The sequence below is a fragment of the Penicillium diatomitis genome (genome assembly GCF_028827545.1).
Source record: "Penicillium diatomitis strain IBT 30728 chromosome Unknown utg000004l_segment0_segment0, whole genome shotgun sequence".
NCBI lineage: Eukaryota > Fungi > Ascomycota > Eurotiomycetes > Eurotiales > Aspergillaceae > Penicillium > Penicillium diatomitis.
The window spans coordinates 2,505,711-2,526,984 of record NW_026623176.1 but is presented as its reverse complement, the minus strand read 5'-3'; the positions used below and the strand labels follow the sequence as shown (position 1 = coordinate 2,526,984).

The window sequence follows — 21,274 nt, the reverse complement described above, 5'->3', positions numbered from 1 at the left end:
CCAGCGCAGCTGCAAGTGCCAACTGCCAAGTAGTTACTACTTTGAGGTAACTAAGTGACGGGTCTCGTGGTATACCTAACCCCAAACTGTAGTTCAGCTGTCGTCGAACAGTGCCTTACCTTAGTAGAACCTTCTCTCCCCGAGGCTCCGACTGAGCCTCGGCGTGCCCCCCTTGGAACCTTTTTGAAGGAGGGGGTACTGCTGGGGTACCCCTCATCGTGGAGGTCTGGATCTTTCGATTGTGCAGGAGCACTGTGGCAGTACATTACGGAGGTGTATTACCTCTCTAAAAATGTCATTTCCTCAAGTCGCATCTACAGGACAAAGTAGTCATCCTCTCAGAGCTCCATTGCACACCGAACGTCAACATGACAGGGCTCGTTCCATGACTGTTCTCGGAAGTGGCTTTCAACTGACTCGGTGGCTTGACTTTCCTCCAAGCTCACTAGCCAACACCACCTTCACCTATGCCACTTTCTTCCTCCATCAGACATCCGATGCAAGCCTCTGTGAGCGAACTGGGTCCATTCTGCATCGTGGCGTGCGATCAAACCTGGATGCAAACAGTAAACTTCCTCAAACTCAAACGGCGCTTGACCAATTGATCATCTCATGCACCTCCATGCAGGTCTCCACTTGCAGATCCACCCGCGTAAGAAGTCAATGACGTAGCATATCACCAGACACGCCCGGACACGCTCAATGCCGATGCCTCTCACAGTATAAAGAGATCCAGGAGTTCCTCCTTGATCGTCAGTTCTGAACCATCAACAATCCATCTCCTCACTTTCAACCTACTACACTCTTCCAACCACTCCAAACCAAACCACCTTTCCACAATGGAGACCGTCAAGGTAAGCACGCCATCGTTCCATCGGCATACCACGCCCAGTCGTGGGAAAGCACTTTTGGACGACTTGACGATTCTCTAACACCCTTTCTCATCTATAGAACACCGTCAACTACGTTGCCGAGTCCATCCAGGGTACCGGCGCTGAGGCTTCCAAGGAGGCCAACAAGCAGACCGCCAAGGACTCCAACGCCAGCATCGGCACCCGTGCCAACGCCGCCGTGGATGCCCTCAGTGACAAGAAGGACGAGCACGCCCACAACACCAAGGCTGATGTCCACAAGGGTAAGACTCTCACCTCTGCGTGATTCGTGATCTTGGCTCGAAGGAGCTTTCGAGTGATTGCATACTAATGATCATCACAGAGGCTGCCAAGCACTAAATCAATCCGTTGATCGTGTCTCTCCCTCTCCAATGGCGTATAATGAAGACAGTGGACTGTCGCGGAACATTCAAGGGCCCTCCCATCAACAGGGCGCCTTGCGCCGTTTATAACTCATGTCGCTTCTCTTTGTAACGAATACCTCATACGATATGAACCTGGCCTTGATGACTTAATACAATGATGATTAATTTCTTCTTCCACTGTGATTCGAGAAAGCAAGTAGTCGCGGTGATAGTGTCCTCACCAAACTTCAATTTGGGTCTCTTCCTAGGCAACAAGCGCCAATTAGTTCTGAACTTCCGTGTTCCTGATCATTAAGATCTTTGTCCTCCATTCTTCAATACATCCCTGGCACAAGTCTCCGCGGCTGTCTCTCTAGCCTTTATTGTACGTACGAACACCGAGTGTCCCACTAGACTTTCCGCAAACCAATCCTTCATGCTTCGTTGCTCTCTCACATGGTCACGTGCAAACCCTATCCTCCAGCCCATATTACAGCTACGGTCAATCCCAAGTCAGACCATTCCAACTTCGCGATTCCGATGCCGATCAAGCTGCAACGATAGCATCCTCCAATCTGGGGATCCGCAGTTGACCATCCCGTCATCTTCGGCGTCTGTAGTTATTCTGTAGTCCGCACTAACCGTGGGACACCCGCCGAGATGAAGAAACCAAGGTTGCGCATTCCTATCAGTAGTCAGCCTTTCAAGGAGACGATGTCTTGTATGCGGCCCTGCACTGTCGCCCCTTGTGACATCTTCACTCAAGGATAGTTAATCTCCATTTGATCTCATCGTCCTCATCGGCCACGTCCATCGATACACCCTATCGAATTGAGATCCACTGGGTAAGCATCTTCGTTATCACAAGAGTCTGTCGATCTGCGTTTGTGAGCCCGCTCCTCTGGTAACCGTCCCGACAAGAGGTAGCTCGTTGAGTGGATCACACGAACAGGATATCAAATCCCAGGAATATTCTGCGGTTGATATCACATCAATCTGGAAAAGGTCGTGGTTTGGTTGGTCGTCCAGAGAGCTATCTACGAGAGCCAGCGAGGAGGATGATATGACCTTTTCTGTCTTTTCGTCTTCCGAATGTCGCCGTCGAAGAACAGTCGTGGAACATTAGCTTCATAGTCTTTCAATATCATGCTGGCAGCATCTTGAATCAATGCCATTTCAATCGACTTCTGTCAAGGACGCTCACTCTTTGATAGACACTCCCAACTGAAGGATAGACGGCATGGTTCGAGCAGCGTCAAGTGAGTGGAGACTTCCAACCAAGGCTTTGACACGAGTGATATCACCTCATCAGGCGCACCAATTCAGTTGCCGTGTGAATGAAGATGGTGGTATTTGTCAGCTCAAGCCAGCCTTTTTGATCGGAAATGGGCATGAAATCAAGAGTCTGGATCCTCAGGCCGAATGTAGACCTACCCTTATCAACCTGGTATAACTAATTCTAATGCGCCAGCATGAAATTCATACGGTTATGGAACGATGGACGTAAGCTCGTAAGTGTAATTCCGTGTATCAGTACAAATAGACGTTTCCTGATCAGAACTCGTTATTACCAGAGATACAGTATAGTTGTACACAATACCGTAACTCTTGAACGCCATGAAGTTTTGCTGCCACTTTTAGGGTGGGGCTGCAATCGCCCGAATCCAGACACTCGTGCCTCCTCAAAAAGTCTATCTCCATCCCACTCCCGCTCCCACTCCCATTTCCACCCTCCCCACTACCACCGACGGATCAATCCACGTATTCGGCGCTCAGGACCCATCTCGGCATGAGTTCTAGTTGGTGGCAGATACCCGAAATCTTGAAGTTCACAAAGCGATGCTTATGTGCAGCCACCTTAGTGCTTACTTTGACGGAGATATGCCCGATCGGACCGGGTCCAAGTCCTCCAATTTACTACCAAGCGGCCCCAAGGACGCGGAGAAAAGCAATGAATCAGATCTTGGCGTCTGCTGCATCGCGGATCTTCCTCATTCCTGATGACTACAATGCAACCCTGGCTCCTGGACTAACAGCGCCATCTACGGCGAATTAGCGGAAATCCAGCATCACTGCTTGCAACGCGAGGTAGCGCTGAAAAGGCCCGCCCCCTCCTCCTCCCTGCGTCGATAGGACTTGGAGGACAGATCAGTGAAACCCTCAATTGATTTGCCCAAAAAGAAAAAAAAAGATTCATCAACAAAGAATCCTTCGTCTTTCGATTTGCCAAACGATGTCGACCTTCGTCACAGTGGAGGGGGTCCCCAACGTCCGAGATATCGGAGGCTATGCATGCGCTCCTCCGGTCTCAGTCGTCCATGACGAGATAGCCACGGACGCACAATGGACCATTCGCACAGGTCTCCTATTCCGCGCAGCTCAGCCATCCCAAATCACTGTCGCCGGTGTGGACACCTTGACGAAGACACTTGGTATCCAAGCTGTATTTGACTTTCGCTCCGAAAGCGAGATAGACCTCGTGCGTCAGCGTTATCCCAATTCCCTTCTTGATATTCCGGGAACGACACGCCATGCCGTGCCGGTCTTTCAAGCAGGAGACTACTCCCCGGTCTCGCTCGCAAAGAAATACGGCGTGACGGGCAAACCGTCGGAGTCGGAGCGGGATCAACAAGTCTCTCGACCGGGCTTTGTCAAGGCTTACGAAGCTATCGCCCGCAGCGCGGCTCAAACGGGCAGTTTCCGTGCCATCATGCAGCACCTCCTGCATGACCCCGCAGCAGCGATCCTGTTTCACTGCACCGTTGGCAAAGATCGCACTGGGGTATTCTCGGCGCTGATTCTGCGATTGTGTGGGGTCGCCGATGAGGATATCGTTGCGGATTATGCGCTTACTACGCAAGGGCTGGGCGTCTGGCGAGAACACCTTATCGCACGACTGCTGCAGAAGGGTGATGCGACGACCAGAGAACAAGCTGAAGCCGTTATTAGTAGTGACCCGACAGATATGAGCGTTTTCCTGAGAGACGTGGTTGATGCCGAATTCGGTGGCGCAAGAAAGTATTTCACCGATCTCTGCGGCATACCAGAGAATGACCTTGATCAGATCATTAGCCGACTTGTCAAGCGATGACTCAGTTTGATGAGGTTCTAATGAAGAATCATTTGATGTAGAATGTGGACAAGACTACACAACCTCCTTCTAGTATCGAACCTGGACCTGTGGAGGATAGTAACAATTTGCATAGCATTCTAAAACTTCAAATGTCCATTTGCATCATAAAAGTCGTCTGAAATGAATTCAAGAGGAGAAAATCCAGAACATGCATTCCCACTTTGCTCAACGTTGTCGCTTCATTCATCGTTCAATGACATTCGTGCAAGGATCTTTCGAACAGCAACATTCTCACCGAGCCCTTGCTCTTCCAATGAAACAATCATGTCTGAAGCCTCAGCCTGGAGCGTGGCGACAAATTCCCGGATATACTCAAAGGTCTTAGTGGACTCCATGTAAGCGACCGCAAATCGTTTGAGCTCTTCATCCTGAGGCTTCTGCTTCAAGACGTTGATGAGCTGACGATTGCTCGGATTTGCTCGGATACTATGAATGATGGGGAACGAGAATTTGCCTTCAGTGAGATCCTCACAGAGGCCCTTTTTCTGCAGGTAACTGGTCGACTTCAGGTTCAGATAATCGTCGCAGATCTGGAAGATCATTCCGAATTGTTGGATCAGGGGAGTGAAATCCGCTTTGACCGGGCTACCCAGTTGAAGCAGGTCGACGGCGAGACAGAAAAGTGCGCCGGTCTTGTTGGCCACCATGTCGAGATATTCTTGTTCGGTTGGACAGATGAGAGATTCCCGCCAAAAGACATCCATTCCTTGACCGCGGTGTAGCTGAATCAATGCGTCGACGAAGATCTCGATAGCTCGTGGGTTGTTGAGCTTGTAGATCTCCCGAAGGGCTAGGAAGTACACGTAGTTACCCGAGTTGAATGTCTGCGCAACTCCGTAGATACTGTGGGCCACTGGCCGACCTCGTCGGAGAACGGAACTATCCTCGATATCATCAACGAGAAGAGACGCCGTATGGAGCATAGAGATGACCCTTTCCACGATTTGCAAGTGCTCAGGTGGCGCTTGAAGCCAGAGGTTGAACGCCTGCAGGAACTGAGAGCGCATGTTCTTCCCGGGAAGACTCTCAAGGTAGTCAAATGGTCCCAGTAGAATTTGTTCATGCTCTTCGGTCCAGGGTGTCCTCTGCCTCAGGCTTGCTCTGCCTTGCGTCTCAGCCGGCGATGACGAAGATAGGTTATCATGGTGCGAAGAGTCACCACCCTGCGTGTCGCAAGCTGGCGCTTTCTCGATTGCTTCCTGCGCCTCTGCGGAGGTCACATAGCCAGAATCAAGTTCGCTGGTCTCGCTACCATTTGTTATGGTATCCGACTGACCACACTGATCATTGTGTCCGTTGACTCCAATGATCACCCCATCGGTCTCTTGGTGGATCTCCTCGCTGGTCGTGATTGACTGTGACTCGCGATGCTTCTCCGTGCACACACTCTGGGCACTGTGCAAAGCAGCTAAGACATAAGCCTGTGAGAGAATGTTTGACTCATACGTCACTTTTTCCACCCAAAGATGCTCTGAACCTCCTGAGTGTAGGTCCGAGTGGAGGAAAGCACAGCCCTTTCTGACTGCGAGACTCAGCTCTTCGACGCCAACGTCTATGTTCTTGTATTGCTGTGCGTACGTCAACATGAGAACGGCGTACGCGGTTTCTTCTTTCGAGCTTCTGTGCCCCCACGACCCGCACTGATTCTGCTCGCGAATCACAAGACGGGCCATCTCATTGAGTAGGCTTAAAAGCTCCTCTCGGAGGCTACTTTCGAGTGCGGGCAGCTGGTTGTCTTCGCAAAGTGCGTTGACTCGAGCGATCGCTTGAGACATGAGCATCCACGAGTAGAAAGCAGACAAATTCCACTTGTCCTGAACCTTGAGACCCTCAGATCCCCGGAAGTGCTTATGCAAAAATCTTGCAGCTTTTTCGATCTGCGGGGTGTAGAGAGATGGATGTTCGACGTGAAGTAATGCGAGGAGAACATTGCAGTTCGCAGAAAAGCTGGGATCGCGCTCCAGTGGGTAGGTCTTGAAGTGTTTCTCCGTCTCAAACGACTCTAGCATTGCGTCTGGAGACGTCTTTTGCTCCAGTAGATTGAGTACCAGGAGCGCCTTGGCCGTGTCGTCAGCATCGGGGCAGACCCCAGGAACAAAACCGACGGTTCCTTTGTTCAGGTTGAGCATGTTCGACAAGTAATTGCAGGCTTTTTGCACGGCCACGGGAGAGATGCTTGATAGATTGAAGTCGGCCTTGAGCAGCGTGGAAAATGTCCAGGTGATCTCAAAGATCGTGGATGGGAATGCACTGGGAATGCCACCGGTTCCAGCTCCAGCCGCATGCTGAAGGACATAACGTATGTATTCTTCACATTCCTCGTCCCAGTCTGTCGCGTGCATCAGAACTGCTGCCGTTGAAGATGGCGATGCCATGAACGATCCATCGATTTTGTGGTGAAGAATCCGGTCAAAGTCCACCAGGCCGATGAAAGCTTCTAGAGAGTGCAAAGCGGTGGTTTGAATGGGCGAATATAAATACTCGGCTTTGAATCGAGCCATCTTCTCTTCTCGGATTTGTAGCAGTGCCTCTCGCGCCGGGAATTCAAAGATAATGCCTTCTTCTGCCAGGTAGCCCAGCAGAGCTGGAACGAGAATTTCAAACCCAACATGCAGAGTGGATTCCACGTCCCAATTGTTCAAGAGATATTGCAAAGCCGTTGTTGCCTGATTGATGCGTTCCTCCAACGATTGTTGCGAGATTCGAATCATTTGCAAGGGCTCGTTGGAGTGTTTTTTGAGAGCAAGCAAGGAAGCGGCCGTGTTGAGGATTCCATCGATTTGTGAAGCATAGGTGGCCCAGCTTCCACCGGCAAGTTGATTCTCAACGAGATATTCAAAGCATTCGGGAAACAGCCATGTCTTTTGTTCTCCCTTGGTCTTTTGGATCATCGATACCCACGCCGTGTCGTAGATGGCAGGGCTCATGAAGCCCAAGCCATGTTGTCCGTCCAGTTGCTCGGTCAGTCGATGGAGCAACTCTTTCGCCGAATGTTGCAGAGTGGCAGAGTCCATCGTGTACGCAACAGTCGTCATGGGCTAGAGGGTTTCTTTCACGGGAAGCATACGAGTTTGAAAAATCGAGATTTATAAAATGTCCTCACCGCGACGAGCATGTTCGCCGACTCCTGAAGACACGCTTTCAACCCCTCTTCAGGCTCCTTCTTGCCCTCGTCGAGTAAGACATCAATGGCATCACCAGCTCTCCACTCGACCGGTTGCTCTTGCTTTCGCGCTCCGATAATTGGCCGTACACTCTTGGCGCCCTACTCGTAGTTGCATCAACAAGTAGTGCTGACCTGCACGTAAGCCTGTGTTGTCGCGAGACATCATCAGACTTCCAGTGCGCCATGACCATCCCCAATCCGGCTCTTTTGGCCGCTGTATATGCATACAGGTGGTAATTTTCGGTAGTTGATCGGTCCTCAGGTAATTTCGTTCGACTCGAGGCTCAATGGTGGCTGAACCTTGATGGATGGGACCAAGAGTCAGGAGTGCATTCCCTCAGGGATCATTGTTTCGATTTCGCTTTTCAGTCGGCTGCAGATTTGACCAAGCCTGAGTAGGCAAGTGATGGAACGAGAACAGGTACTGCGTACAGACACCGAGATAAGCTGCGATCTATGGAAAGCCTCTCTCGATTCTCTCCATTCTTCATGCGCCCCAGTGGATCAAGACCGGCGAAAAGTCATTGCTGAACTCAATTAGGTATACCACAGGACATGCAGTAGGAGGAAATCCCCGCGTCAGCATTGCTCTGCCCCGCGTCTACTCATTCGGGGTTATCTTGGCTGCTCTGACACTTTGCGAGTCTTTGCCCAAAGGCTTGCCCTAGAGGGAGAGTACCGTCTGGAGTATTAAGTGCCTATACAAGCCTGATTCATCTTCATATCGACCATCCTACGGTCGAATCACTTTACGACCAGCATAGAGCATCTGCAAAAGATGGCTTACTCGTGGCTTCGCAGCCTGACTGTCTCACAGTTGGCGCTGCTTTCTCTCGGTGTGGTAAGATACCATTTCGCTTGGCCGTGCCACGGATCTGGTGGTTGAACTGTCGCTGACTGTGTAACAATTCAAACTCCCTACCAGACCATCACCTACATTCTCGGCATTGTCATCTATCGCGTCTACTTCCATCCGCTGTCAAAGTATCCCGGCCCCAAGCTCGCTGCTGCCACTCATCTTTGGTGGACCTGGCATCAACTTCGCGGAAAATTCCCTCTAACAGTGCACGAACTCCATCTCAAATACGGCGAAATCGTTCGTATCGCGCCCACCGAGTTGTCATTCACCGGTGCAGAAGCTTGGAAGGAGATCTACGGATTCCGCAGTGGGCTGCCTGAGAATCGCAAGGATCCAGGAGAGAACACCGATGCGGACAAGAGACATCCCACCATCATCAATGCAGACCGAAAGACACATGGAGACTTGCGTAAGCTTCTCTCCAATGCCTTCTCGGACAAGGTGTTGAAGGGTCAAGAGCCGGTCTTGCTTCACTATATCGATCTCCTGGTCACGCGTCTCCACGAGGTCGTGGATAAGGGAGAACCAGTGGATATTGTGAAGTGGTTCAATGTACGTTCACGAAGCTGCCCGTCCAACAAAGCGGATGTTTGCCTCAGATCCGCTGACCTTGAAAATCACAGTACGTGACCTTTGATATCATCGGTCATTTGGCGTTCTATGAATCATTCGACTGTCTGAAGAACACAGAATACCACCCATGGATGTCCATGATCTTCAACGCCATCATGTATGTGCACTATATTCGCACATTCCAGCGCTTCATCGATGTTCGCTCCATCATTCTGGCCATTCTGCCGAAGCGAATTGTGGAACGGCGCAAATGGCATATTGGACTCGTGGCAGAGAAGGTAATGCGTCGAAAGACGCAACATCCTGACTACATTGATTTCATGAGTCACCTCATTCAAGCCGAAGAAAAGGGGAAATTGACCAATCCTGATCTTGTCGCCAATGCAAATCTTATGGTCATTGCGGGAAGTGAGACGACAGCCACCATTTTGTCTGGCACAATCTACTATCTTTGTACGCACCCGCGTGTGATGGAGAAGCTTCTCGATGAAGTCCGTACCTCGTTTGAAACAAGTGACGAGATCAACATCGCCCGGATCAGCCGACTCAGCTATATTAATGCGGTTATTGATGAATCCTTCCGTCTTTATCCTCCGGCTGCGGGCAGTCATCCCCGCATCACGCCGCCGGAGGGTGCGATGATCATGGGAGAATGGCTCCCCGGAAATGTATGAAGTTTCGTCCCTATCCCTTCCTTACGCTCCTGGTGCTTGTTTACTAACCCCTTGCGCATGGTGTCTAGACATCTATGGGAATGGCCCAATACGCGGTCTTCCGCTCGCCCGCCAATTTCAAGGACCCTGAGCTCTACCTTCCCGAGCGTTGGCTTGATAATGAAGGGAAATATGCTCAGGACAAACGAGAGGCACTTCAGCCATTCTCGTTCGGTCCCCGAAACTGCATTGGCCGCAAGTAAGACACCCTCTTCTTCGCTCCCCCTTGGTGGGGTATGACTCAGGATGTGTTTATGTTACTAACGGCGGTTGGTCTGTCTTCTTCCCCAGTCTGGCCAACATTGAGCTGAGACTCATTCTCGCAAAGATGCTCTGGCACTTTAACTTTGAACTTATGCCCGAATGCCGATATTGGCCCGACGAGCAGTACATTTACACGTCCTGGGAGAAGATTCCGCTGAAAGTTCGTATCACTGCCCGGGTGTGAATCTGCATGTCAGATTTCACAACCTTCGTAGCTGCCGAATCAGGTAGCGTCGGTTCGCAGTAGTCGGAATTTATGACTTGCTTTGCGGCCGCCCTCAAATCAATCCCTCAAGTGGTGCTCTGAGCTCCTGAAATAGGTGTTTATTCTTTTTGGAGGGGATAATTAGCATGATTTTTGGGGAATGGTATCCCCAGATAATCGAACCAGGCATTTACTGTCGATTGTAAGGCGAAAAGACAGGACTTCTGTACTAGTGAGCCTTTCTATGATTCATGCAGGGTAATCTTATTAGTGGTCCCCATTTCTTCTACGAGTCAATCTCCGTTATCGGGAAGTGATGCCAATATCTGACGAGATGCAGAGTATCGTTGCAACCATCTAGCAAGCATCAACCGAGAATTACTCCGTTGAAGAGCCTTCTAATCTTGTCACCCGATTTTTCTCTTCTTCCTTAATCCTGCAGGCGTTGAAATGGGTTTCCTACCCACCGGCGATTCACTGTGGGTCCATCTTAGATGCGACGCAACCAAGCTTCAATCCTCATTATGTGGCCCCGACACACACAACGTTCAGGACCTCAGCGCGCAATTGGTATCAAGCCAAGTGCGGGGTCATAATTATCTGGAGTATTTGGCAAGGGATCTCTGGGCCAAGAAGTTAGTGAGCGCTATCCACAATCCTTCGGAGGGGCAATTCTGCACAAGCGACATCTGGAGGCAGATCCACTCATGGATGATGCATTAGTCCCGACTGCCTACTAAGTTTGGCCCCCAAAGTGGCAAGTAAGCACTTGTGGAAGCATGCTTCTAGAACATTGACAGTTTACACTTGTATAATTACTTGATGATTGTCTGATAACGAATGATACTCTGTATGTAATGTACTTTTACCCATGCTCTCGTAATGCCGGTAATCTATGTCACTTGGATGCGCATTTCTGTCTCCGCATGTGTGATGGTTTGTAGTTCTCTTGGGCCTCACATTCTTAGTATCTGCCTTATTTTGAGCAGCAAGAGAGAGCTCTCAGTGGGTACCTTCAGAGATTCATCTGACTTTTCGCACCGTCTACTCGGCAGGAACCAGGGCAAGAATCATGCACTCATTAGAGATAGCGATATTCGGCTGCATCGTGCAGACCGCAGTCTCAAGTCGAATCTTCCCTTCTCTGTCGATCTTGGCTGCAGCACTATGTTCTTTCGTCTTCTCGTTCTCTCTCATGGTGACCTGGAAACTATACCTGTGGCCAATATGGTTCAGCCCTTTGCGAACCCTGCCGGAACCTCCAGTAAGTGCCTTGCCATATCCAAGGACGAAACAGGAAAACGAGATAGCCTCCCTAAGTCGTGGGTAAACTATGACAACAAGAGACTCACAACAGCCAACAGGGTGGTCGGCTTTTATCGGGTCATGTGAAGCTTGTTCCTAACGAACGATCCGGAATGCCCCTCCAAGAATGGATCAATGAAATACCCAATACAGGACTGATCAGATATCGCATGCGGTTCAACAAAGAGGTCGTCTTTGTGACCAGTCCCAAGGGCCTCTCTGAGGTTTTAGTCCAGAAGAGCTACGAGTTCGTAAAGCCTGCAAAACTCAGGCTCGGGCTGGGTCGAATTCTTGGAGTCGGTTTGATCGTGGCCGAGGGCAGTCAACACAAGGTAAACTCTGTTTCCGCATTATCTTGTTATTGCAAGCCAGTGAGACGAGAGCCGACATAGATATGCTAACTCCGTATACAAGAAACAACGCAAACTTTTGATGCCCGCATTCCTGCATCGTCACATCAAGGATCTTTATCCTATTTTCTGGGACAAGTCCGTGGCCCTGGCTCGTGTCTTGAGCGAAAATATCTCTCCGTCTCAGGACAAACCCGCCAAAGTCTTTGACGTTGCCGACTGGCTTGCAAGAGCGACCCTCGATATCCTGGGGTCCGCTGGTCTGGGTGAAGAATTCGATACCCTTCACCATCCGGACAATGAAATCTGCAGTGCCTACCGCAATGTCTTCGAGCAAAAGCCTCCTCGGGGAACACTAGCCATGGGGGCTTTCTTCGTGCGCGAGGCCTTCATAAGTATATTTGGTATTTCTCGCAAAGATAGTATCAGTATGGCGACCAAGACCCTGACCGATGTCGCTCGCCGACTGATCGCGCGGAAAAGATCAAATAGACAGGTTGAAGGTTCAAAGGATCAGCATGACCAGGGCCGTGATATCATCTCTGTCATGCTGGCGTCCGATTCCTTTACAGATCGAATGCTCGAGAATCATCTTTTGACCTTCCTTGCAGCGGGACACGAAACAACGGCCACTTCAATGACGTGGGCATTGTATGCTCTATGTCTGTATCCCAACGTACAACAGCAACTGCGCGATGAAGTCCGAAAAGCACTGCCTCAGCACATTGATCAGGCACACGCAGCGGAGCCCATGAAGGCCGAGCTTCTGGACAGTTTACCGTATCTGCATGCCGTCTGCAACGAGGTCTTTCGCATCTACCCACCTGCTGGACTCACTCGGCGGGTGGCGGTTCAAAACACCTCAATTCTGGGCCAGTTCATACCAGCAGGTACCGAAATCGTCATCTCACCACGCGCAGTGAATGTTTCGAAAGATCTCTGGGGTCCCGATGCAGCCACGTTCAATCCAGATCGGTGGATGAGGCCAAGTCAGGCAAATACTGGAGGTGGCTTGACCAACTTCTCGTTCATGACCTTTCTTCATGGTATGTGAAAATTCTCATCACTTGATGATTGAGCATATGCCTTCCGCGACAGAAAAGCGCAATCTAACCTCATCTACTAGGTCCTCGCTCTTGCATCGGACAAGGTTTCGCCCGCGGCGAGTTTGCAAGTCTTCTCGCCGCTCTGGTCGGTACTTTTGAGATGTCTCTTGCTCAGGATCCAGATATCGTTATTGAGACGGGGCTCACATCACGTCCCAAAGGAGGGCTTCTTGTGCAGTTTCGGAAGATCTAGCGGTGCTTGAGCTCTTGAAGCGAAGCTCGTGAGATTCGGCTCATTAATGTGCTAAGTGAAGCGGTCATGTGTAACAGAAGAGCGATAGCTTCTTACAAGTGTGATAGCAACTCTCTGATTATCTTTAAGTTATCATATAGAAAGATCATTCTGTCTACAAACAATCTCGGGATCTTGCCACATGTCACTCGTCGGGATGTAATTTTGAGCTCGAAGAGAATGCCATGCTCGCTTCGTCCACGCGTGTCAGAGTCCTCTCGTAGCACTTACTGCGCCTCATCCATCGGGTGATGGGGTGAAAGAGCAGACATGGCGTCTTTACCAAGATCTTGGAACCCAACTCTCATCCAATCCGGCAGCGCCCGTGTGGGAGGCGAGATATAAGCCAAGCTGGGAGTCATTCTATTCTGCGCCTTTCCACTCCACAGAGTCTCAGCAACAACCTCGGCGATATCAGAAGGTTTCAAGAGCGTTACAGAGGCAGGCATCTGAATTCCTTCGAACATCTTAGTCTTGACCGCCGAAGGCGAAAGACATGACATCCGTACCGCAGGTGCCTTGTAGACATGTCGCAATTCAGTTTGGAGGCCTTCGTAGATTGCAAGTGCAGCGGACTTGGTCGCTGCATAGTCTACAATCCCGGCAGTGGCAAGGTGAGCTGTTTGCGAGGCCATGATCAAGAAATGGCCGTGGTTGTTCTTGACCATGGAGGGCAGAAACGTCTTTGCCGTCCATATCAAAGCCAGGTTATTAACTGCGAATGTTCTGTGTTGAACACATCAAGTTAGACTCTGGAGTTTGCTGCCGACCATGACGCTGTCGCAAATCACTTACAATTCAATGTCTCGTGGCGTAGCATGCAGCAAAGGCTTGCCGCGACAGAGACCTGCGTTGGCAACCACACACGTGGGATCTCCGATCTCGCTGATTTGAAGTCAGACAGGACATCCAACGAAGATCTTCAAGTCATCGTCACGCCGTGGCTTAGTACTTACCCACGAAGACGCTCAGCCACCGCTTGCAGCTCTGATTCCTTAGTCAAGTCACAGCGATAGTAATGCACATTCTTGGCTGTCAGTATCCAGATCATTAGCTGCTCTACCTGATTTGAGACCCCTTTCACCAAAAAGGTGAGGCGTTTGCGCACTTACGCGCATCGTACTGCAAGGGGCGAATGTCCAGCACGACGACAGTTGTCCCGCGTTTGGCCAACTTTTGGACACTTGCGGCCCCGATGCCATCCGAGCCTCCCGTGACGAGCACAATCTCTTTTGACCAGTCGAAGCTAGCGGTGACACCATTATTCAATGCGCGACTGCTGAGATATCGATTGACGAGATATATTGTATAAAGCACCAGGGGGGACAAAATCAACACCACCATCAGCTTTGACATTGAGTATAATCCATCAATGAGATGTTGGCCATAGCCGAGTGACATGGTGACGAGTGAATTTCGAGCAGAGTTGTTCTGTCTGAGGATGATTGTAAATGGAGAAAACTCTCCCTTATGTACTTTTTTCTCTTGAACGACTTAATTTTGCAATAGTTGAGAAGTACAGAGAGTAGAGTGTCTGATTTGGGATAAGAATGTCTGATAATGGAAGGTCCTTGTATTTCTGGCACGAATATCAACATGCAGTGAACTACCCGCCGTCCCCGGCACAGTTTGTGTCAGTTACCCACATGAAGTTGTGTACAGAAATACCGGGTCATGGTGACGTACTATCAAATTACAGTCATGGTTGTATGTAATTACGCATGTATGTGAATCATGTACTGATCATGACCGAGTCTTTCAAATCTGCTATTCCCGATATTAGCTATATCGCGCATTAAATTGTAGGATTCCACAGTACGTCGTACCTGAGTATGGCAGGAAGGTCATGGTAATGGTATACGTGATACTGATATGTAATACAGGATGAGTTTTCAGTGAGGTAACACTTGTTTTTACGGCACGACTAGTATTACAGTAGCTACTGTCATTATTCAACGATTCATTCGGTCTGTCACGGCTTTTCAATACGAAATGATGTAAGCGGGACACACCTAAGTTAATGGATCATGATCGATTGCTTGCTTTTGGCAGAAGCCAGATATGACTTGGAACTTTAGGCCTTGTGCAACAAGTGAAAGACATTTCGTTGTTGACTGGAGTTGGTCAGCTCGATAGTCAAGAGTTTTACCTATCTGGTAAACATTATCTGATTCGCAGTGATCGCTCGAGTGGAAGGAGCGTCTTAACTTAAGTCGATCGGATCAGTGGGCTCGCTGGGCTGTACCTCGAAAATCAAACTCACCAGACCCGAAGTATATCTCACTACCAAAGTTTCAATCCAAATGCACTTACCGCTTTTTCTTGGTCGAGGCTGTCGTGGTATACTTCCGGTTCTTTGGCCAACCAAAATGTGACTTACGTTATAAGGGATCTTCGCACGCAGGTCATGGACAGATAGTTTTCAATTTTATAGATGCAAACTATTCGCCTCCCTACAAGCAACTGTCTCCGTGGCGCAATTGGTTAGCGCGTCTGACTGTTAATCAGGAGGTTGGAAGTTCGAGCCTTCCCGGGGACGGTTCTTTTTGCTTTTGGGCTTTGGCGTCTGTCACCAGGTCCCAAGGCACTAGGCAGATAAGGCACCCATCTAGTCAGTTACCTTACTGTCTTTGTGGGGACTCGGGAGGCGGGAGTCCGTCCTACTTTTCAGGTGAGAGGAATATCAATATTGACTGACGTTCCTTCCCCTTTTACATTTTCTACTTTGATTCGGCTGATTCAATCAAATACTATGATCCAAGGACAAGATGGAGGTAGCCGAACTGGAGGAAAATATGTCATCTACCACTTTTTAGCAGACGCCGGGCCGTTGGTTGTTGGTATGCAACGCCTAAAGTGAGGCCATCATTTGGCCCACAATATATATCGGGCTTTCAGAAGTGACAGTAAAAGGGATTAATTAACCAACGGCGTAGGACTCAGTGACTTAAGGTACTTACAGTTACAGAACAAGTCATCAGTAGACCTCCGATGGTCCTCACTAATCCCGTAAAAATAATATCGCTGTAGTACGAGAAACGAAGTCGATGATAAGCAAGTCTCATGTAAGAAAGGGGATCATTACAATCTCATTAGGTGTTGGAGGTTCGGCAACTTAGTAGACCGAACGTGAGGACACTCAAGATGGAAGCCAGCCGTAGGTTAAGGCCGTTACGACTGAGCGAAGGACTCGCAGATTCCCCAAGATAAATTCTCAGAGGAAGGCAGTCTGTAGGGATTCAGGGAATCAAGAGTCAGAGTTGTTATTTATATATATCTAAGTCTACTTACGCTGTAACTCATAAGATAACCTTTCCATCACGTATTTATATATTTTTACTACTATCTCTTCGCATAACTTTCATACAATCCCGCCCCCCTTAGGCTATTCCTATTTAGGAATTAGTCTTATATCTCAGCGACCGGATGTGTTCGAGTCAACATGGCTGTAACCGCTATATACTTTGTAGAGGCAGCAGTACCTTACTTACCTACCTGTATTAGTATTATGTTGTCCACCGACAAACGGCAAAATATCCCGTCGTTGATAAGCAACGGAACGTTAACTGTGGAACCTCGGATGCGGCACGTAGACGAATTTAAAACAATAAGAGAAGCTGGTTATAATGTCAAACCTTTCACCCCTTTACAAGTAGCTGTCTCCGTGGCGCAATTGGTTAGCGCGTCTGACTGTTAATCAGGAGGTTGGAAGTTCGAGCCTTCCCGGGGACGCATGGCTTTCTTTTTTTGTATATTCTCCATCAAGCAAGCTATCGATGGAGTATGTTCTCTATTTAGCTACTAGGTGAATCAGAGGGTTCTTTTTTACAAGGCCGCGGAGAGAAATGGCGCATATCGATAAGCTAGATGCAGAAGGAGGCGAAAGAGACCGGTAAATACATGTATGACCAAAACATATCGACCACGTTGATTATTTGTGCAGAATGTAGAATACAACGGCACCAGAGCGATGGCCACCATAGCTTCACGTGCCCGTATACGAATCCCAAAGTCCGAGGGAAACCGCGATTCAATGATCTAGTGAGACGGTGGTCTTCTACACCTTTTGAGCCGAGAACATAGGACTGACCTGACTGACTAGTGAGTACTCCATGACTCAAGCGTGGAATCGCAACCACAGAAGGACACAATCGAGCATATCAAAGAACGGGCAGCAACTGTGTTCTGATGGAGATCACCCATAGGACGGCGCTTGAATGGACAAGAGCAGGACTTCGTGTCATGACCTTCTTTTCTTCTAGAGCCACATGGAAGCAAAAATATCAGTGGAGTCGCACCTAGAAACTCGAGATGAGAGACTGAAAATCATGGAAACTCTAGCCCAATAGTATATGATGAAAGAGCACCTGTATGAATATCGAAAATACAAGAGGCTGAGGGGTCCAGAATTGCAATAGAATGAAAAGTGCACACAATACTCTAACGTGAGCAAAAGGGTACAAACATCGACTTTATCGACAGGGAGATATTGTGAAGCAAATTGTCAGGATACGAAACAGCCAAGTCCAATCTACCCATCACGACAACAGTCACAACAAGGGGCGGAAATAACAGACCAGGGCCAGCCAGCAGGAGCAAATAGAGACAACCATGGTAAGCTTGCGTATATGAGGCAAGTACATCTTAACGCCCAGGAAGTGGAGAGACAAACAACGCCCGATAAAGCCTCAGACAATCTGGCCATCTGCGAATAGCGAAGCAAAATGGTAACACAGGCGGGGAAAACGCAAAGCACCGAGGAAGACCTAGCGGCTGGAGCCGAATTGAGTACAACAAAGGGTATAGGAAGGCTGACCTAAACAAGTATTACAGCGAGCCTCACAGCAAGGAGTTGTCATACAAGCAGAGCAATGAGACAGGGACATACAACGAAGAAATCAAACAATGAACAGGAGAATAGAAGATGCAACACAGTGATAGACGAACAGTTTCAGCCCCGTGAAGCAATAGAGCAAAGAGAAGAAGAAGAAGAAGTGCAGAAGCCCCAATGGTATTGAACATGCGTCCCAGAAGCATCAAGCGCTAGGCCCGGGCTAGTAACTTAATAGCCGGACCACCCTCCTAACGGGCTACCGGACTGGCCCGGCTGAGGCTGACCGGGCTGCATCGGAGAACCTGCTCCGGCGGGCCAACCAGGCATACCGCCAGGCCCCATTGCCATTGCCATTCCAGCCTGCTGTGGGTTGCCTGCCATGATGGGCTGTCCGCCCGGTGCTTGAGGTGGAGGATACATGGTACGCGCCATACCAGGATATCCAGCAGGCGGGCCAGCGGCAGCATATTGCATTTGCTGCTGCATCTGCTGTTGCATTTGTGGATGCTGTGGCATCTGCTGGAATTGTTGTGGCATCTGTGGAGCTGACGGGCGATGTTGGCGGGGCGACTGTTGGGGCGGCTGGCTGTGGTGCATTGGTGATGGGACCTGCTGTGAAGGTGCAGTCATCTGCTGGCCGTATTGACTCATATTCACACCTTGCCCCTGCGGTCCAGAAGAGGGCATGGGGGAGGGCTGAGGCTGCGGTGGTGGCTGGCCCCACATTTGTTGCGGCTGCTGCTGAGGAGGATAGGCAGAGAATGAGGTCTGAGGCATACCTGCCGGCATCGGAGGTGCCTGGCGCTGATGCATGATGTTTGGCTGCATTCCAGTAGGCATTGTTCGAACCGGTGACTGCCCTACCGGTTGCTGGTGTTGCTGTTGAGTGAAGGCTTGCTGGGTTGAGACCATAGGCTGAGGTGGAATCATGTGCTGAGGATGACTAGAGGCTGCGACGCCTGCTGGTGGCATCGGGACGGGCTGAACTGGCTGTGACACGGAGAGACCCGAATCGAGGGCAATGGTAGTTTGTCCCTCTAGATCAGGGATTTCATGGGGTTTTGCGTAGAACTCATCCAAGCCCTTTAGACGGAAATTCCTCTGTGCGTGCAAAGCTTTGTTGAAATCTGCTGCGGTCTGAGCCTGGTGCATGATTTCAGCACCGGTGCTCGTTCGAGTGTTGTCCTGGTACGGTTGGCCAGTTAATTCCTGCCGTGAGCGTGGCATGGCATTGTAGTCTCGAAGCCGAGGATCTTCAGTTGTCGTCATTTGGATCAGCGGGTGCTGGGAAAGCGAGGTATTGTCGCTCAAGTCTAGCGATAGACCGGGGGGCAACGGTTGAATCGTGTTGCTGAAGATCACATCGTTGTGGGGAAGTGGCAGCAAGTTAGAGGCTTGACTCTCGGAAGGCGTCTCTCGAACCTTGGCAGTTCCTGGACGCTTCTCACCGGCCATGTCCTCTTCGGTAAAACCTTGTTTCCTGGCCTTGCTCTCCCAATAGTCATCCCGAACACGCCTTCCGTTGACGATCACACGGCTACCGAACTGGCGGAACATGGACCTGGCGGAAACGATCGCGATTTGTCGGGAGCGATATGAATAGGGCAGAATATCTTGCTGGATCAAATCATCCTTTTCGATCTGGGAGGCAATGATTTTATGCAAAGAGCGGTTCTTGTTGAACAGGAGATAGGAATCCCGGTAGTTCAGAACCCTGGCGCACTCCGTCGCAAGCATGAAAAGCTTGTTACCTCTACGAGGCACGCGGAAGGTACGACATTTGTATTCACGCCCACCAAGAGGATGGCCATCCGCATCCACCTTTGTTTCACCAGCATCGTCGAATTCCTTAGGAATGTATTCATCACCCGCATCATTCAGCTGATCAGACGTGTGGTCTCTGACAGAGGGAAGGGCTTTCACAAGGGACTTTGTCGGTGTCGGTGTTGGTCTGTCAGGAGGTGAAGCCAGCGGCGACCCGGCGGTTTGAGCAGGCAAAGGCCGACTCTGCATCTGTGGCGTTTGGATCGGGGTTGTTGCAGCTTGGTGGTCGTTGGAGCCGGCTCGGGATGTTTTCGGAGGCCGTCCGCGTTTGCGACGACTCTGATCTTCTGTCATGATGGCGAATAGCAGTTAGAAGTCCGTAGAGAACGGGATTGGGTACTGGGGAAGAGAGCAAATAGAAGAGAGTGCAGCTGAGGTGTGGAATGAAAAGAGGACGCGCTTCATCTGAAAGATCAACCGGCAAACATAGGGTAGATTGTTTGCCATATCTACTTTCTCCGCTGTCGCGCACGTACCGTCGTCTTGATCACCAATAGCAAGACCATTCCCGCTATGATCTGGAGTGCGGCTACGCTTAACACCACGAGGACTGGGCTCAAGAGTGGGCGGTGCCGGCATGGTAGAGACTAGGAGGGGTTATCAGTTTACAGGAAGGTGACCAGGTAGGCACCGGGAAGGATGTAAGAAGACGGAACGAAATAGAGAAAGGCAAAAATGGCGTCATAAGCGCTCGCCGGTAAAAACTTTGGGGTGAGCATGTATCTTCCTCAAGTGAACGACGACTGTGATCCTGGCGGAAGGTACACATAATTTTGCGCAAACGTGAGGCGCGAAGTAGGAGGGAAGAAATGAGGACATGACGACACAGCAGTAAGGCGACCGACTGGAAACATTTCGACGGGGCAAAACAATGCACTTACCAGAGTTACTCAAACTGGCGGGGTCGATGGTTCCTAGGCCATCAACTACCTCGCCTTGTGCATTCATTGTCGCGTGGGGACGAGGTGTTCCCGTACCATACATGGTCAAGGAATCCGACACTGAAGCCGCGAAATAGCGCGTCAAGCGAACGCGCCGCCGGAAGGGGCAAGACCGTAGTCAAGTCGCGGGCAGTTTGCGACAAAGATCGGAATGAATCAGGCGACTTCACTATGCTTGCATTAGGACAATAAAGGAGACCGTCTCGAGGTCGACCTGCGTGAGCCGTTGGGTTAGATATGAGTAGTTAGTTGATGATGGAGCTTCGGGTGTCGAGATGCGCTCGGAGCGCAAGAGGGGCGAGGCGGTGAAGGCAGTTCCAAGGGCACCTGATGCCTGACATACGTCTGGCGTGCCTGAGGGTGCCTGATCGTGTGCCAATGATTTATGCCCGAAATATCAGGGTGGCCGACTTGACACGTGAGATGATCAAATAAGGCGGGCCCCTGGGCCGAACGGGTAGAGTGGTCGATGATGACCTTGGAGCGCAGTCGCTCGCTCTCAGGTCGAGGGAAAGAGAGGCTGTCCTAGGAA

At 50.1% G+C, this 21,274-nt stretch overlaps 7 protein-coding genes across 7 annotated transcripts; 4 read left to right on the top strand and 3 right to left on the bottom strand.

Moving 5' to 3' along the window:
• Positions 1-839: 839 nt before the first annotated feature.
• Positions 840-1,232, top strand: N7539_004156 (Glucose-repressible protein; the record flags this gene model as incomplete). Its single annotated transcript, XM_056933758.1, has 3 exons — positions 840-854; positions 952-1,135; positions 1,216-1,232. 3 exons carry the CDS (start codon positions 840-842, stop codon positions 1,230-1,232), a joined length of 216 nt encoding a protein of 71 aa, XP_056791299.1.
• A 2,238-nt stretch (positions 1,233-3,470) lies between these two features.
• Positions 3,471-4,328, top strand: N7539_004155 (tyrosine-protein phosphatase; the record flags this gene model as incomplete). The annotated part of the gene is made up of 1 exon (XM_056933757.1): positions 3,471-4,328. One exon carries the CDS (start codon positions 3,471-3,473, stop codon positions 4,326-4,328), a length of 858 nt encoding a protein of 285 aa, XP_056791298.1.
• A 221-nt stretch (positions 4,329-4,549) lies between these two features.
• Positions 4,550-7,384, bottom strand: N7539_004154 (Phyllocladan-16-alpha-ol synthase; the record flags this gene model as incomplete). The annotated part of the gene is made up of 1 exon (XM_056933756.1): positions 4,550-7,384. One exon carries the CDS (start codon positions 7,382-7,384, stop codon positions 4,550-4,552), a length of 2,835 nt encoding a protein of 944 aa, XP_056791297.1.
• A 930-nt stretch (positions 7,385-8,314) lies between these two features.
• N7539_004153 (cytochrome P450) lies at positions 8,315-10,129 on the top strand (the record flags this gene model as incomplete). The annotated part of the gene is made up of 5 exons (XM_056933755.1): positions 8,315-8,377; positions 8,462-8,947; positions 9,019-9,636; positions 9,711-9,880; positions 9,973-10,129. The coding sequence occupies 5 exons, from the start codon at positions 8,315-8,317 to the stop codon at positions 10,127-10,129; spliced, it is 1,494 nt and encodes a 497-aa protein (XP_056791296.1).
• A 1,248-nt stretch (positions 10,130-11,377) lies between these two features.
• N7539_004152 (cytochrome P450) lies at positions 11,378-13,104 on the top strand (the record flags this gene model as incomplete). Its single annotated transcript, XM_056933754.1, has 4 exons — positions 11,378-11,414; positions 11,495-11,787; positions 11,870-12,851; positions 12,932-13,104. 4 exons carry the CDS (start codon positions 11,378-11,380, stop codon positions 13,102-13,104), a joined length of 1,485 nt encoding a protein of 494 aa, XP_056791295.1.
• A 266-nt stretch (positions 13,105-13,370) lies between these two features.
• Positions 13,371-14,544, bottom strand: N7539_004151 (SDR family oxidoreductase; the record flags this gene model as incomplete). The annotated part of the gene is made up of 4 exons (XM_056933753.1): positions 13,371-13,869; positions 13,939-14,028; positions 14,100-14,175; positions 14,256-14,544. The coding sequence occupies 4 exons, from the start codon at positions 14,542-14,544 to the stop codon at positions 13,371-13,373; spliced, it is 954 nt and encodes a 317-aa protein (XP_056791294.1).
• A 3,661-nt stretch (positions 14,545-18,205) lies between these two features.
• N7539_004150 (putative nuclear localization protein) lies at positions 18,206-20,749 on the bottom strand (the record flags this gene model as incomplete). The annotated part of the gene is made up of 3 exons (XM_056933752.1): positions 18,206-20,088; positions 20,278-20,388; positions 20,683-20,749. The coding sequence occupies 3 exons, from the start codon at positions 20,747-20,749 to the stop codon at positions 18,206-18,208; spliced, it is 2,061 nt and encodes a 686-aa protein (XP_056791293.1).
• Between the last annotated feature and the right edge of the window lie 525 nt (positions 20,750-21,274).